General features: G+C 34.9%; 1 protein-coding gene across 6 annotated transcripts in view; it reads right to left on the bottom strand.

Moving 5' to 3' along the window:
- Nucleotides 1-336: 336 nt before the first annotated feature.
- The window catches only part of TRAPPC12 (trafficking protein particle complex subunit 12), a 186,796-nt gene continuing 172,529 nt past the window's right edge, over nucleotides 337-14,603 (bottom strand). For all 6 annotated transcript variants that reach the window (XM_077153078.1, XM_077153081.1, XM_077153082.1 and 3 more), the window contains 3 exons: nucleotides 2,264-2,364; nucleotides 1,282-1,369; nucleotides 337-914 (listed from right to left, as the gene is read on the bottom strand). In XM_077153078.1, the coding sequence (XP_077009193.1) occupies nucleotides 672-914; nucleotides 1,282-1,369; nucleotides 2,264-2,364 (432 nt within the window). In that variant the 3' untranslated portion in view covers nucleotides 337-671. The remainder of the gene's footprint in view (nucleotides 915-1,281; nucleotides 1,370-2,263; nucleotides 2,365-14,603) is intronic.

Raw genomic sequence — 14,603 nt, 5'->3', positions numbered from 1 at the left:
ATTATGCATTGAATTCCTTTGTTCTACTCACTCCCCTAAATGTAGCCATTCCCCTTCTCCCCATATGATGTATAAAACACAGCAGAAATAATGATGGATTCTTTCACCCATCACAAGGCTTGTCCAAGGTTTTCAGTATTAGCCTGAAAAAGAATCAGATGAATAAAATTGATTCACTTAGTTTTGGGATGTGGGAGGAGGAAATGAAAGGTAGAAGATGAATGGCAACCTATGTTTGATATTCCTCTTCCGTTATTTATAAATCCTCTAGAACATTTAGGCATACAGGGAGAATGGTTTATTTTATTTTTCAGCTTTTCTCTGAGGATATTCAGAAATTAATAAATGAAACAGGTTAGCTTCCAAGAATAAACAAAAGGGATCCAGCGCATATAATGGATTTTCTCTATCTGGGAACACCATTCTGATAGTATGTTTACTCCCTTTTATTCATAAATAGTGGCAGAGCTGCAGGGATTAAGCTGGCTGAAGTTCAACAAACTGCCAGCACAGTCTAAGCCTGGGTCGTGGCTCATGATCAAGAAGACATTTTGCCCAATAGCATGAAAGAGATTTTATTGAATCACAGTCACATTAATATATTAGCTCCAATATATACAGTTTACAAAACCCCTACTCATTCAGGAAGGGACTTGACACAACTAAATGATCTATGCTAACTTGAGACACTGTGTGTTAAAGCTGTCCCCTTCTTTGGCAGCGACTGCCTCGAGCAGAGACTGCTTCTTCTGCATACTCCGGGATGACTCCAGCTCATACATGGTTGTCAAGTTGAAAAGCACACTCTCATGCAGGTAGTGCTGAGGGTCCTGCTGTACCATTGCTTCCAGCTGCCGGAGGGAATCTTTCAGTTTCCCCAGATAAAGCAGACACACAGCAGCATTGTTGTTAGCCTAGAGAAAAGGAGCGCTCATGCAAAATTAGAATACACTGACTGAATATTAAGAAGACATCATCTGTAATCAACTGAGAGCTACACTTGTTTACTCCTGAATTGAGCCCTGGGTCTCAAGCCTCAGGACTGCTGTTCTCTGTGCTGGGAGGAAGGCTATGCCATGCTGCTGAGGCCGGAGCTCACACAGGCCTGCTGCTTGGAAATCCTCCCCCAACCACCGCTACAACTGTGTGATACCAGAGGACTAGAAAAAGGCCAGCAGGTGTTATTTTAAATTTGTTTTGGTGGACAGCTCTAGAATCTCTGAAATGCAGAAGGCTGAGGATTCTAGGGTTACTGAATATGTTTCTGCTTGGGTATCTTACCACTGCATTTGTTGGTTCAATCCTTAAAATTTCTGTGAAGAATTTGTGGGCTTCTGCAAAGTTATTCTGACCGAGGTGAAGGAAAGCTCTGTAATATAAGTGACATATAAAGCAGTTAACCAAGAAAAGTCAAGATGCTAGTGTATACCAACAAAACTGATAGGGTGGCTTAAAAAAATTGCAAAGATCTGAACATCTGACATTTGCTCTTCAAAGTGTAATTCTGAGTAGTTTGGGTGTTAATGCTTTCCAGATGGAGGTAGTGACATTTTAGTTGATTGAACCATATCATGCATTCTGGCTAGCAAATTAAAGTCTGCCCAACTTTTTTTTAGACATAGAGTAACTTCACCTAAATTTATTTTCTGCTATAAAACCTTATATCTATTTCATCTTTATTTTCTGTTTTTTATGTGTAGTGTTTATACTGGGCACAGGCTTCATCTTAATACATATATACTCATGCAGACCTGCACATTATTGTGTATTGTTTTACTCTCAAAAGGTGATCATATATTGTGAGCCATTGTATCCATGTCAGGAATGTTTGTACGTCAAGAATGGCTGGATGTCAAGAATGTTGGTATGTCGGTTCATTGTTTATAAAATATATATTTAAAAAAAAGCTGATCATAAAATACCAAAACATACGAAATCAAAATGGCTGGTCTGTGAGAGGCAGTAAACTTCTTTGCAAAATTATTTGATAATGGGGGAAACATAAGCAGTACATTGAAGAACAAGGGGAAACAAATCTCCTTAAAGTCAGATTTTCTTTTTTGACTAAAAGAACATTGCAATTCAAGAAATTATCAACATACCCTCTTGTGTCTATTGCTTATTCAGTTTCAGTTTTGAGATATAGGACAGGAAGCAGTATTGAGAGGGACATTTTCTCACCATGATTTTACTAATCAATTAGAACAGTTTAAATTGTTTTAGAAAATTTGAAAAAAAATATATTTAGCTTAAAAACATATACCTGTTCATTAACACCATTATTTTACCCTGTAGTCCATCCAATTTCTGTGTTACTTTCTCAACATCTTGAAAATACTTTTCAGCTGTTTTTATGTCTCCAATCTGCTTTGACAAAATTAGTCAGTTAGTTTGATGAATTAGAAGATATATTACATCTAAACCCACATATATAGTTCACTAATATCCTATTAGAATCTGAAGACATTTATGTACCTTTGGTAACCATTTACTAATCATTACTTTTCGTAAAAAGGAAGTGACATTTAAGATATGGTGGAATGTCAACATTCTATAGTTTAGAAACTAAGTTGTTAATGTACATGCTTTATTTAAAAACCTTACAGATTAGTTACTTGTACCCTTTGAAATAAATACTGGCATAGCATTAAGTAAAATAAAAATAAAATGAAAGACAAATAAATACAATATTTTAAATTTTGGCATATATGGCATGTCTCAAATTAACTTTATTATTTATGACCAGTAACATGATAAGAACTGCCAAATTTGTAGACTTCAAAGTCATATTTTGCCATAATAATACAGAATTTTATTGTTAAAAAAATGATCACTATTATCAAACATGTAAAGAAACATATCATCCCTGAATAAAATCAAGCCTAAATACACCAAGGTTGGCAAGGAGGGTGAATATGTGGGAGGAGACAGCTGAATTTCCCAGCCCTGATGCCCGATTACTTGGTATTCATCTATACTACTGTCACTGGAGAACCACAACTTGGTTTCATTTAAGGGACATTGAGGTTTCCTTTTGCTTTTGAAAGCAACAGGACACCAATGATCTAATGTATACAATGAATACATGAGAAAATAAAGAAAAATCTCATTATAACAAAAAACTTATACAGATAAGATAAAAACAAATGTTCTTTGTGTTTCAGGGGCTAAAGAAATAGTACTCTGCTATAGTAAACTCAATCTCACGATAATAGTACAAATTCTAAAAAATACTGTCCTTTTCCATGCAATAACTTCATTATAACAAAACAACTTGAATTTGTGCTATTTATATTCTAAGTAGAAGAGAGCTGAGGGAGCCATAACTATGTAGTACTAGTTAACTGAATTATCCTTTCCATTGTGAGCATCTGTCAGTCACTTAAATAGATACTGCTTAAATTCTCGAACAACTTGTTGGGAGACAATTCTCCTTGGGTCTCTCACATTTCTAAAGGTCTGACAAGCAGAGGCACAGCCTATCCTTTATTCCAGACCATCTTTTCAAGGATGTTTGTATGGTGAACAGCTTTGGAGGACAGCAATGCCTCCCTTTGGAGTAAAGGGCAGGCATGCTTACTGCCTATTACATAAGGTACGGGTTCCCTAAACTTAGGATAACTCTGGCAATGCAACCCACTGTAGGTATTATCTGGCCCTGAGGAAATTGTGGCTTGGTGTTTGAGGAAAAAAATAATGATCATCTGGTTATACTGCTATTGCTGTGAGTAACAAATATCCATCATCTCCGATCCAGGAATCTCATGTCTTTTGCCAGTACCCATGAAACTGGCAGCTCATTTGCTGGCTTGCAAGTAAGATAAAATCCCCTTCACAGTTTTTGACACTACCCTCAAAAGAACATACCAGTGGGAGGGGAGAAAAACAAAACACACAGATAAACACATACTTAAGATAAAATGACATGTATCCATTGCTTCCCTGCTACCATAGAGTCTGAAGCAGCTGGAAGTCTTCTACCAGAGTTTTCACTTACTAATTGACTAAAAACAAACTAAGGTTAGTGTAGGCTCAATGACATGGCTCTGACCATGAACATTTGAATTTCCTGCAATGTACTCACTAAAATCCCTTTTAGAAGGGCAGTGTTTTCTATTGACCTGAAGATTATTACAGCTAAAAGAAAAAAAAAAAGGTCCTTAATATGTGCTAAGTCTGTGCTAAGTTCTTCAAACACACCTCATTTAGCTCTCATAACAACCCTGTGATGTAGATACTATCATCTATTTTCATATTCTAGATGAAAAAATAATGAGGCTCAGAAAAGTTGAACAATTTTTTTAGGTCACACAGCTGTCCCATAACAAAATGGGACTCAAAAGCCAGGTCTCTCCAACTTGCAGGCCCATGTGATGCCACTATATTATATGGATGCTGGTGTAGAACTTTGACTAAAAATACTTTTTAGTGAAAGGTAACAGAAAAATCTTGGTATATTCTTTGCCACCTACTGATTTTCCTGGTGGTTAGAAAACAAGTCTACATCATCATAATTATTAAGATGAATTAGGATTTAAAATCCTCCCACTTTTTAAGAGTTAGAGGTGGCTTAAAAATTTAAACAATATAAAAAGGCAATTAAAAGTGTAGCAGGAGTATCTACAAACCAATAAAAAAATTACTTGAAAAAAACAAAAAACAAGCAGATAAACTAATCAAGAAAAAAAGTATAAATAAAATTAGAAATGAAAAGGGAGAAATAATGAGGTACAAAATAAATTAAAATAAGTATCAAAGAGGACCATATTTTACAAAGCTCTTTGTAAATAAGCATGGATCACGTACATGATTTTTGAGAAAACTCTAACATTACTGAACTTGCACCCAGAAACAGAAAGAAAAGCTCAGGCACAGAACACTAAAATCATATTAGTAACAATAATTAATTACAAAAAATGATCACAATTACTACCTGTGTACCTAAAGTGTCTGGCATAGGAATTTTTTAGGTGGATTATTCAAACTTCCAAGGAACAGATAATTCTAAATCACTCAAAAATTTCCAGAAAACATAGAAAGGACTTATTTTTACAAAGACAGCAAACAGTTACCAAATGCTTTTAAGAAGATTATGCACAGGATCACATATAAGCCCATGGGACAAATTTCACCTATAATTATTTATTCTATTATTATTTTTTGGATGCATGGTCCGGGAATTGAACTCTGGTCTCCCGCATGGAAGGCGAGCATTCTACCACTGAACCATAATTTTACCTATAATCACAAATGCAAAATCTAGAGAAACATGCCTCCCTGGAACTCCGCCCTGCTGGTTCTGTCTTTTACAGTACCAAATCATAAGTGTACTTTCTGTCGCAGCGACTCAAAATGCTCACTCTAACTGATTCTCCCTTCTTTCCTAGAAAAGACTTCCTAACTCTTGCAGGTAGGTGGGGCCATGGGACCAGGTCTGGCCAACGGCTGGTATGACTTTTCTCTTCCTGTCTCCTATACAAACTGGAAGCTGAATGTTCAAGATGGTGCAGCTACAGGAGGAAGCAGCCTGGATCCCTGAATTACCATTTGGAAAGTGACATCCTACAGAGCTGCTGGACACACAGTGGACTTTGCATGAGCAAGAGAAAAGGTTTTCCTTGTCAAGACACTGAGATTCTCGATTTATTACCATAGCACAGTAGATCCTTTCTTGGCTAATACCTTTTCCCTGTCATACAACAGTATTTCAGATGTGTGAAGAAAACTAAAATTCTCAGTCCTTTCAACCACTTTGCCTATAGCATAGTGTTTGGATATTTTACCCATCTTAGTTGTCCTAGTCATTACAGATTGCCAATGACCACTTAAAAATGTTCTAATTTTATACTGTAGTTATAAGCTGTTCAATTAAGAGGACAGTTGAGAACTACTGCTCCCTGTGATATGAGCATCAGATTGTTTTAAACACGGTTAAGGACAGCACAGCTACTTTAACAGCCAAAGTACGTTATTAGCTTATTTTATATTTGTAGTCAGCTAAAAACCCCATTTCTTTTCAGATTTACTATTGACGAAGTTTAGTCACAGATGTATAGACCTGAAAATGATTTAGAAAAATCATTTAGCACAAAAATTTTAAAAGTTGTTTGTATTTAAAATAATTCTATATGTAAAAAAGGCATTACAAAAACTGGATATAGTCCAAATGGGCAAACCCTCCTAGATTAATATATCTAAAATAATAACAATAAAAAAGAAAAATATAATCTAGTGTACAATATCCTAGTTTCTCTTTTATCATTTTCTTGTTTGAGGTTTCCTTTACCAACTCCCCTTTCCCTGTCTAAATCTAAACTCATAAATATAAATGGTCCTAAATCTCTAACTGTGACTCTGTTTTTGCTCCCTCACTTATTCCACTTTGAGTCCATATGAGAACTTGGCAGGGTATAAAAAAATAAATTAGACTACAGGCATACTCGGAGATATTATGGGTTTGGTTCTAGACCGCTGCAATAAAGTGAATATAGCAATAAAGCAAGTCACACAAAATTTTTGGTTTCCCAGTGCATATAAAAGTTAGTTTACACTATACTATAGTCTATTAAGTATGCAATAACATTATGTCTAAAAAAGCAATGTACATTAATTAAAAATACTTCATTGTTAAAAAACACTAACTATAATCTGAGCTTTCAGTGAGTTATAATCTTTTTGCTGGTGGAAGGTCTTGCCTTGATGTTCATGGCTGCTGACTGTACAGGGTGGTGGTTGCTGAAGATTGGGTTGGCTGGGAAATTTCTTAAAATAAGATAACAATGAAGTTTGCTGCACCAACTGATTTTCTTTTTATGAACGATCTCTCTGTAGCATGCAATGCTGTTTGACAGCATTTTACCCACAGTAGGACTTCTTTCAAAACTGAAATCAATCCTCTCAAACTCTGTCATTTGCTTTATCAACTAAGTTCACATAATATTCTAAATCCTTTGTTGTTATTTCAACAATGTTCACAGCATCTTCACCAGGTATAGATTCCATCTCAAGAAATCATTTCCTTTGTCTATCCATAGGAATCAACTCCTCATCTGTTCAAGTTCTCTTGCTTTTTCCACCACATCTGCAGTTACTTCTTCTACGAAGTCTTGAGCCGCCTCAAAATCATCCATGAGGGTTGGAATCAACTTCTTCCAAACTCCTGTTAATGTTGTTACTTTGATCTCTTCCCATGAATCATGAACATTCTTCATGGCATCTAGAAAGATGAATCTTTTCCAGAAGATTTTCAATTTACTTTACCCAGTTCCATCAGAGGAATCACTAAGTCCGGAGCTAGAGTCTTACAAAATGTAATTCTTAAATAATAAGACTTCAAAGTCAAAATGACACCTTGATCCATGGGCTGCAGAATGGATGTTGTGTTAGCAGATATGAAAACAATATTCATCTTGTACATCTCTATCAGAGCTCTTGGGTGACCAGGTGCATTGTCAATGAGCAGTAACATTTTGAAAGGAATATTTTTGCTCTAAGCAGCAGGTCTCAATAGTGGACTTAAAACATTCAGCAAACTATGCTGTAACAGATGTGCTGTCATCCAGGCTTTGTTGTTTGTTTGTTTATAGAGCACAGGCAGGATCAATTTAGCATGATTCTTAAGGACACTAGGATTTTAGGAATGGCAATTGAACACTGGGTTCAACTTAAAGTCTCTAGATGCATTAGCGCCTAAATGAGAGTCAGCCTGTTCTTTGAAGCTTTGAAATCAGGTATTGAGTTCTCCTCTTTAGTTAAAGAAGTTCTAGATGGCCTCTTCTTCCAATATAAAGCTGTTTCATCTAGATTGAAAAATCTGTTGTTTTGTCATCAATTATTTTGGCTAGATCTTCTGGTTAACCAGTTACAGCTTCTACATCAGCATTTGCTGCTTTATCTTGCACTTTTTAATGTTATAAAGATTACTTATTTCTTTAAACTGAATGAACCGACCTCTGCTAACTTCAAATCTCTCTTCTATAGCTTCCTCACCTTTCTCAGTCTTCATAGAATTGAAGAGAGTTAGAGTCTTGCTCTGGATTAGGTTTTGGCTTAAAGAAACGTGGCTGGTTTGATCTTCTATCCAGATCACTAAAACTCTCTCCAGATCAGTAATAAGGCTGTTTCATTTTCTCATCATTTGTGTGTTCAGTGGAGTAGCACTTTTAATTTCCTTTAAGAACTTTTCCTTTGCAATCACAACTTGGCTAACTATTTGGCGTAAGAGGCTTAGATTTTGGCCTATGTTAGTTTTCAACATGACTTCTCATTAACTTTCATCATTTCTAGCTTTTGATTTCAAGTGACACACAAATGTGACTCTTCCTTTTACCTGAACACTTAGAGGCCACTGTAGGGTTATTAATTGGTCTAATTTCAATATTGTTGTGTCTCAAGGAATAGGGAGGCCTGAGGAGAGGGAGAGAGATGGAGGACTGGTCAGATGGTGGAGCAGTCAGACACATAAAACATTTATCAATTAAATTTGTTATTTGTGATTTGTGGTACCTCAAAATAGCTATGGTAGTACTATCAAAGGTCACTGATGACAGATTATCAAAGATCACTGATTACAGATTACCATAATAGATACAGAAATAATGAAAAAGTCTGAAATATTTAGAAAATTCCCAAAATGAGACACAGAGAAAAGAAGTGAGCACATGCTATTGGCAAAATGGTGCTGATAGAAGTAAGGTTACAAAAATCCCCACAATTTGTAAAAACAACAACAACAACAACACAATATCTGCAAAGTACAATAAAACAAGGTATGTCTGTATATCCATGTAAAAGTCTCCTTTACCTAACTCTCCAGATATTTCTTTCTTTCATGCTGTAGTTTTACATTTTCATTTGTCTGTTGAATATTGTAGAATTATAATCACATTGGATAATAGGTATGAAATTTTGTACTTTGGACAATTTTCACAAAAACTATGAAAGATATTACCGTTTACATTTTACTAATGAAGGAACTAAGGTGCTGAAAGGTTAAGTGACACATATTAGATCACACAACTATTAAGCAAGGTGACTTTAGGCAAATCACTAAAATTTTCTTAAGATTCTTTGCCTTATCTATAAAATGAAAGGATTAGGTGATCTCTCTAGGTCAGAAGAATCACAGATTTTGAGAGCTAAATGGGATATTCCTTTGTCGTACGCTCATTTTACAGATGGAGTTAACTGTTGCCCTGGGAAATGAAGTCACGTATCCACTTATCTTGCCCATTCAGCACTTCAGTGAGTAGGTTTGAGATAAGAACTCAATTTCTTAGATGATCACATATTAGTATATGTCCTGATAAGATGCAATCTGAAGTATACAGTTTTACAAATGAAGTTGTTTTTCTTTTTTGTTGGCCCAAAATATTAAAAATGAATCTTAATAACCTTCCATTTACTGGAAATACTAGGAAGAAAGGAATAAATTAAGCTACATCACAGGAAACAATTAGATAAATCCAGAATGTGGGATATTCTACATCTCATATCCCTGTAACTTACCATTCTACCCTCATCTCTGCAATCCTTCAAAGTCTAATTCTGTGACTTTGAAGCCATCCATTCTGTGAGTCCTTCCTTGATCATCCCATTCAGAAGTGATGGTGCTCCTCTAAACTTTAAGTATTTTGCATCATTTGTATAACAATTTATCTTGATATTATAGTTATCTACTTATATGTCTTCACTTCCCTAAACAGAGACCAGAGTCATATAGGCTCCTTGAGGAATGGAATTAAGTGAAATTTTTATTAATATTCTTCATAAGGATAAACAAATGCTTTGTTAAACATTTGGTGAATTTATAACAGAAAAATGATTTAAAAAAATGCCACTTTCTCGATCAAAAGGGGGAAGAGCTAAATGAGACAAAATAACGTGTCAACGGCTAAGAGATTCCAAACAGAGTCAAGAGGTTAACCTGGAGGTTATTCTTATGCATTGAATAGATATCACCTTTTTAACTAAAGTGTAATGGAGAGGATGCAGGGAAGTGCCTGAAAATGTAGAGCTGTGATCCAGTAGCCATGTTTCTTGAAGATGATTGTATAATGATACAGCTTTAGCCATGTGACTGTGTGATTGTGAAAATCCTGTGTCTGATGCTCCTTTTATCTACCTTATTGACGGATGAATAAAACATATGGATTAAAAATAAATAAATAATAGGGGGAACAAATGTTAAAATAAATTTAGTAGATTGAAATGCTAGTGATCAATGAAAGGGAGGGGTAAGGGGTATGGTATGCATGAATTTTTTTCTGATTTCTTTTTATTTCTTTTTCTGAATTGATGCAAGTGTTCTAAGAAATGATCATGATGATGAATATAAAACTATGTGATGAAACTGTGAGTTATTGATTATATATCAAGAATGGAATGATCATATGGTGAGACTGTTTGTGTCTGTATGTTGTTATGTTTAATATATAAAAAATACATTCAATTAAAGACAAAATACCACTGCTAAAATCTTTTAAAAAACAGTTTCCTTTAACTCTGACAAAAATGGTTAAACATTAGTCACAGCTCAATATGTATGCTCTGTGGGGTACACAGCAGTAGAACTGGATTAAGTTGGGTGGACTAGGACTTCTGGTTCTAATCTGGAGATTACAAATGCTTTATATTAAATTTCAAAACAAAACTAATTCTTACTCATTTAAAATAAACATGTCCTAGACAAAGAAGTAAAATGCTGAAAAATCAAGTACAGAATTGATACCCAAATAAGAAACTTTTGAGCCATGCTTTCTTTGCTCACTCCTGTCTTTCACACTTCCTGTCCTCCACACCAACCCAACCAGCCTTTGGGACACAGTGATTCTTCCAGAGTGATATATGTAACTCAATCTTACCATTTCTTTCTCTTAAAAACAGCATTATTGAAGTATGACTGACATAAAATAAACTGCACATATTTAAAGTGTACAATTTGATGAGTTTTGACTTTTGTCTGCACTCATAAAATCATCACAATCTCCATAAGAACATTTCTGTCACTCCCAAAGTTTCCTCATGCCCCTTTGTAATCCATGTCCTTACTCCCTCTCCCCAACCACCCCCCCCATTTCTACAGTTCTACTGTATAGAAATAACTCTTTATCTGTTCTGCCTCCTTAGTGATCATTCTTGATCACTTACCACTCTTATTTCTCTGTCTTTGACTTTTTCCTTTCCACCTGAACTTCTCCCATAAAAATATGTTGACATGTCTCCCACCTAAAAAACCAAATCTTTCTGTGACCCTTCCTTTCTTCTCAGTTGAGCATCTTAAAAAAGTAACCTGTTTTCACTGTCTACTTTTCATACCTACCCTTTTCCCATTAATCCAATGCAATCTGGCTTCTTTCTCAAAGCTGTATCAATTTTGGCCTTTTCTTCTAGTACAAAAGACTATTTTCCTGGTGTCAGTGATGACCCTCTAAGACCCAAAGAACCCTTCTTATTCTATGTAGTTTGCATTTTTTCTCTTAGTTTTCCAAGATAGAAAAATTCTAATTTAAAAAGATTTTGAGGGGGCAGAATCTAAGCCATACTGAAATAACTTTAAAGAGTTTGAATAAAATGCTTCTTACAAGCTTAAAGATCGATTACTTTTGCATTTCTTTAATTTAAATTATATGAGAAACTCCTCTGGACTACAAATGTCTTAAATCTCATTTGTAATATAGATTTTCTTTCGGAAGTGTAAACTCCTATTCTATCATGATCTTCTCTCCTTCTAACCACCCACCCATCTCTCCTTTCTGTATAGAATGCACACCACACAGTCGCTCTAAAGGAAACAGGGTGAAGAGGATGTAGGAATATAAGCATGATCAGAAGCAGGCACTCGATTTTTAAACAAATTAATGTTACCTGGTTCATGGGTACACTGCTAGATGGCAGTGTATATAGATATAAGATAATCATACCTATGAAACTAGGCAAAAGTGAAAAATTGACTCATTTCTTTACATCAAGGTATTACACCTAAAATCAAATTCTTTAATGTATTATATTTTTTAAGTCAGATTTTTCCAACTGTAATGTGAATAGCATAGAAATTGCACAGATAACTCTTTTCTTGGTAACCAGAATTACGTTATGAACTGCTTGGAAAGAACTAGGATAGCTATTCAAAATAAAATACACTTTGAAATATTAAAATCCCAAGTTTGTTATTAGAAGACAAAATACAAAGTGAGGCAATCTGTGGTGCCCTCTTATTTTCACTTGCCTGTTTATCTTCTTTTATGGTCTAGCAATTGTGGGTGCGGTAAATGAGTGAATCTCCTAATTTTAGTTCACATAATATTTTAGAACTACCTTAAAAATGGAATTCAGTGCGGAATTTGAAACATACAGAGAAGGTGTAGTGACAATATTCTAAACCCAGTTGTGTATTATTATCCAGAAACTTCACATCCATACATTTACTTTATTTGGCTCAATACATCTCTAGCATTGTATCATACTTCCTCCCTGGCTTCTGCATATTTGTTTTATAAAATCATCTTTTCTATTTCAATTTTTTTTTTTAAGAATTAAAATGGAAAATGTCATTCCTTTTTTGATTAGTGTTTACTTTTCAGAGCTCTTGTTTGAATGGCAATTCCCAAACCAATTTGGGAAAGTTGGCATTGCTCAAGAAAGATATCTCTGTGAGTACCTAGGTGAATTTTTCATACTCTCTAACACATGCTCACACAGAGAGAAAAGAAAGTAAATGGAGGAGGGTGTTCAACTTATTTTTTTTGACAAACACAAGATGACCTAAACATTTAAAAATATTTTAGTCCTGATTTGCTCTATGTTATTGATTTGAAATCTGATTTAATGGCAGCATTGATAGAGTTATAGACTGGTTTGTTAATTTGCTGAATGATGTACCACTGCAATTACTACTATAAATTGAAAGGATGTAAGGACAGAGAACTGTAGAGGACGTGGCAGAAAAATTAGGTATGGCAGACAGTGTATGTTGTCACCAATTACACATTCAAATCATGCAAAATAATACGCCAGGATGCCTGGCTTTGAAGAACTGCCTTTTTCAGCTGGGATCATTTGGCAGGGGTATGCATATTAGCTTTCTTTTGGATCAGTATGCTTTTATAGAACTTTAAATTTACTTTCACTCCAAGCAGCTTTCTTTCTTCAACAGTGGGTTGATCCGGAAAATGACCATCTTTCTTGCAACAGTTTTAGAATTTTGTGACCTCAGAAGATAAGCAGAAATGGGCCTAAAATACATGGTTTTCAGCTTTTATGTTGCCTTTCTCTATTCCACTGAGTAAATTTCCTAACGTTCTTCCTGTAATTCAACATGATCTTAATACCTATTTTATCACGGAGAATTAAAATACAAAGACTTAAAATAGTAATATAAATGTGAATATTCATTTTGGGTCTGTAGATATCATTCAAGATTGTATATATTTTCATGCACATAATATTAAAAACCTTTAATCTTAAGGAAATGAAATAAATCCTATGACATGCTCATTCAGCTTTAAGTTACATCAACTGTTGAAATATTTACAATGCACATTCATCATTGTGGTTATTACTCCCCTTCCCATTTTTGTCCATCTCACTTATTATTTTTTATTTTTATTTTTGCCTTTTCAATGTAGAAATCAGAAAATTGCATTCCCATAATTCCTTGCAGGGAGGTGGTATTCATATAACTAAAACCACTTAGACATGCTCACACAAGACGACAATTTGAAAGTGAGCAACAGGAACACAGCCTTGCCTGGGGACTGTGGTTCTTTAGGGATGACCAAGAAGGAGATTCTGGCATCCAGGTCCCTGAGTCCTAAATGCCAAGCAGAGGTGGCAGCGATTTTGCTGGAGTAGTTTCTGTGATGTGGAGCAACTCCACATCATATTTTCGCAGTTGCATAGTCTTATAAGAATCTGGCTCCTGGGCTTTCCTAAAGACTCTGTGCACTATTATTCTTTAACAAAACTATTTTTTCAGCTTATACTAGCCAGTGTGTATTCTACTGTCTGCCACCCAAAACTGTTTCATACATTATTTATAAACACTTTCAATATTATTCGGCCACTTGAGAGATGATTACCAATATATTGATTTCTTATGAAATTTATTCTTTTAATATTCTAAAAATACAGCACGCAAAAACATATATATAATATCTATTACTTTTTTGCTTTTGTACAGTGCCAACTCATTTCAGAATGGCTCTAACTAATCTATTTCAGAGAATTTACAGCTATATATTGACAAAGTACCTAGCTATGGGAGAATTATATTGTGATAATCAAAAAGCCACATACAGGGTTGGGCATGGTGGCTCACTGGCAGAATTCTCACCTGCCATGCTGGAGACCCGGGTTCAATTCCCAGTGCTTGCCCATGTTAAAAAAAAAAAAAGCCACATACATTTTTTTGAAAGTAATTTACCTGGGGATTTTCTTTAAAGGATCTATCCATGACTGAATGTTATTTTTGAGTTTCAAAGTACATATTTAAAACTATGTTCCTTCAAGAATAAAGCTTTATACTGGTTTTATTATAGTTAGTTCAATTTGAGGATTTGTTTCTTAAAATACAGTGAAGTGTATTTTATTTACATTTAATTTAG

Source organism: Tamandua tetradactyla, chromosome 3, assembly GCF_023851605.1.
Source record: "Tamandua tetradactyla isolate mTamTet1 chromosome 3, mTamTet1.pri, whole genome shotgun sequence".
In the NCBI taxonomy this organism is placed as follows: Eukaryota; Metazoa; Chordata; class Mammalia; order Pilosa; family Myrmecophagidae; genus Tamandua; species Tamandua tetradactyla.
Note: the sequence above shows the minus strand (reverse complement) of the source record. Positions and strands in the feature narration are given on the sequence as shown.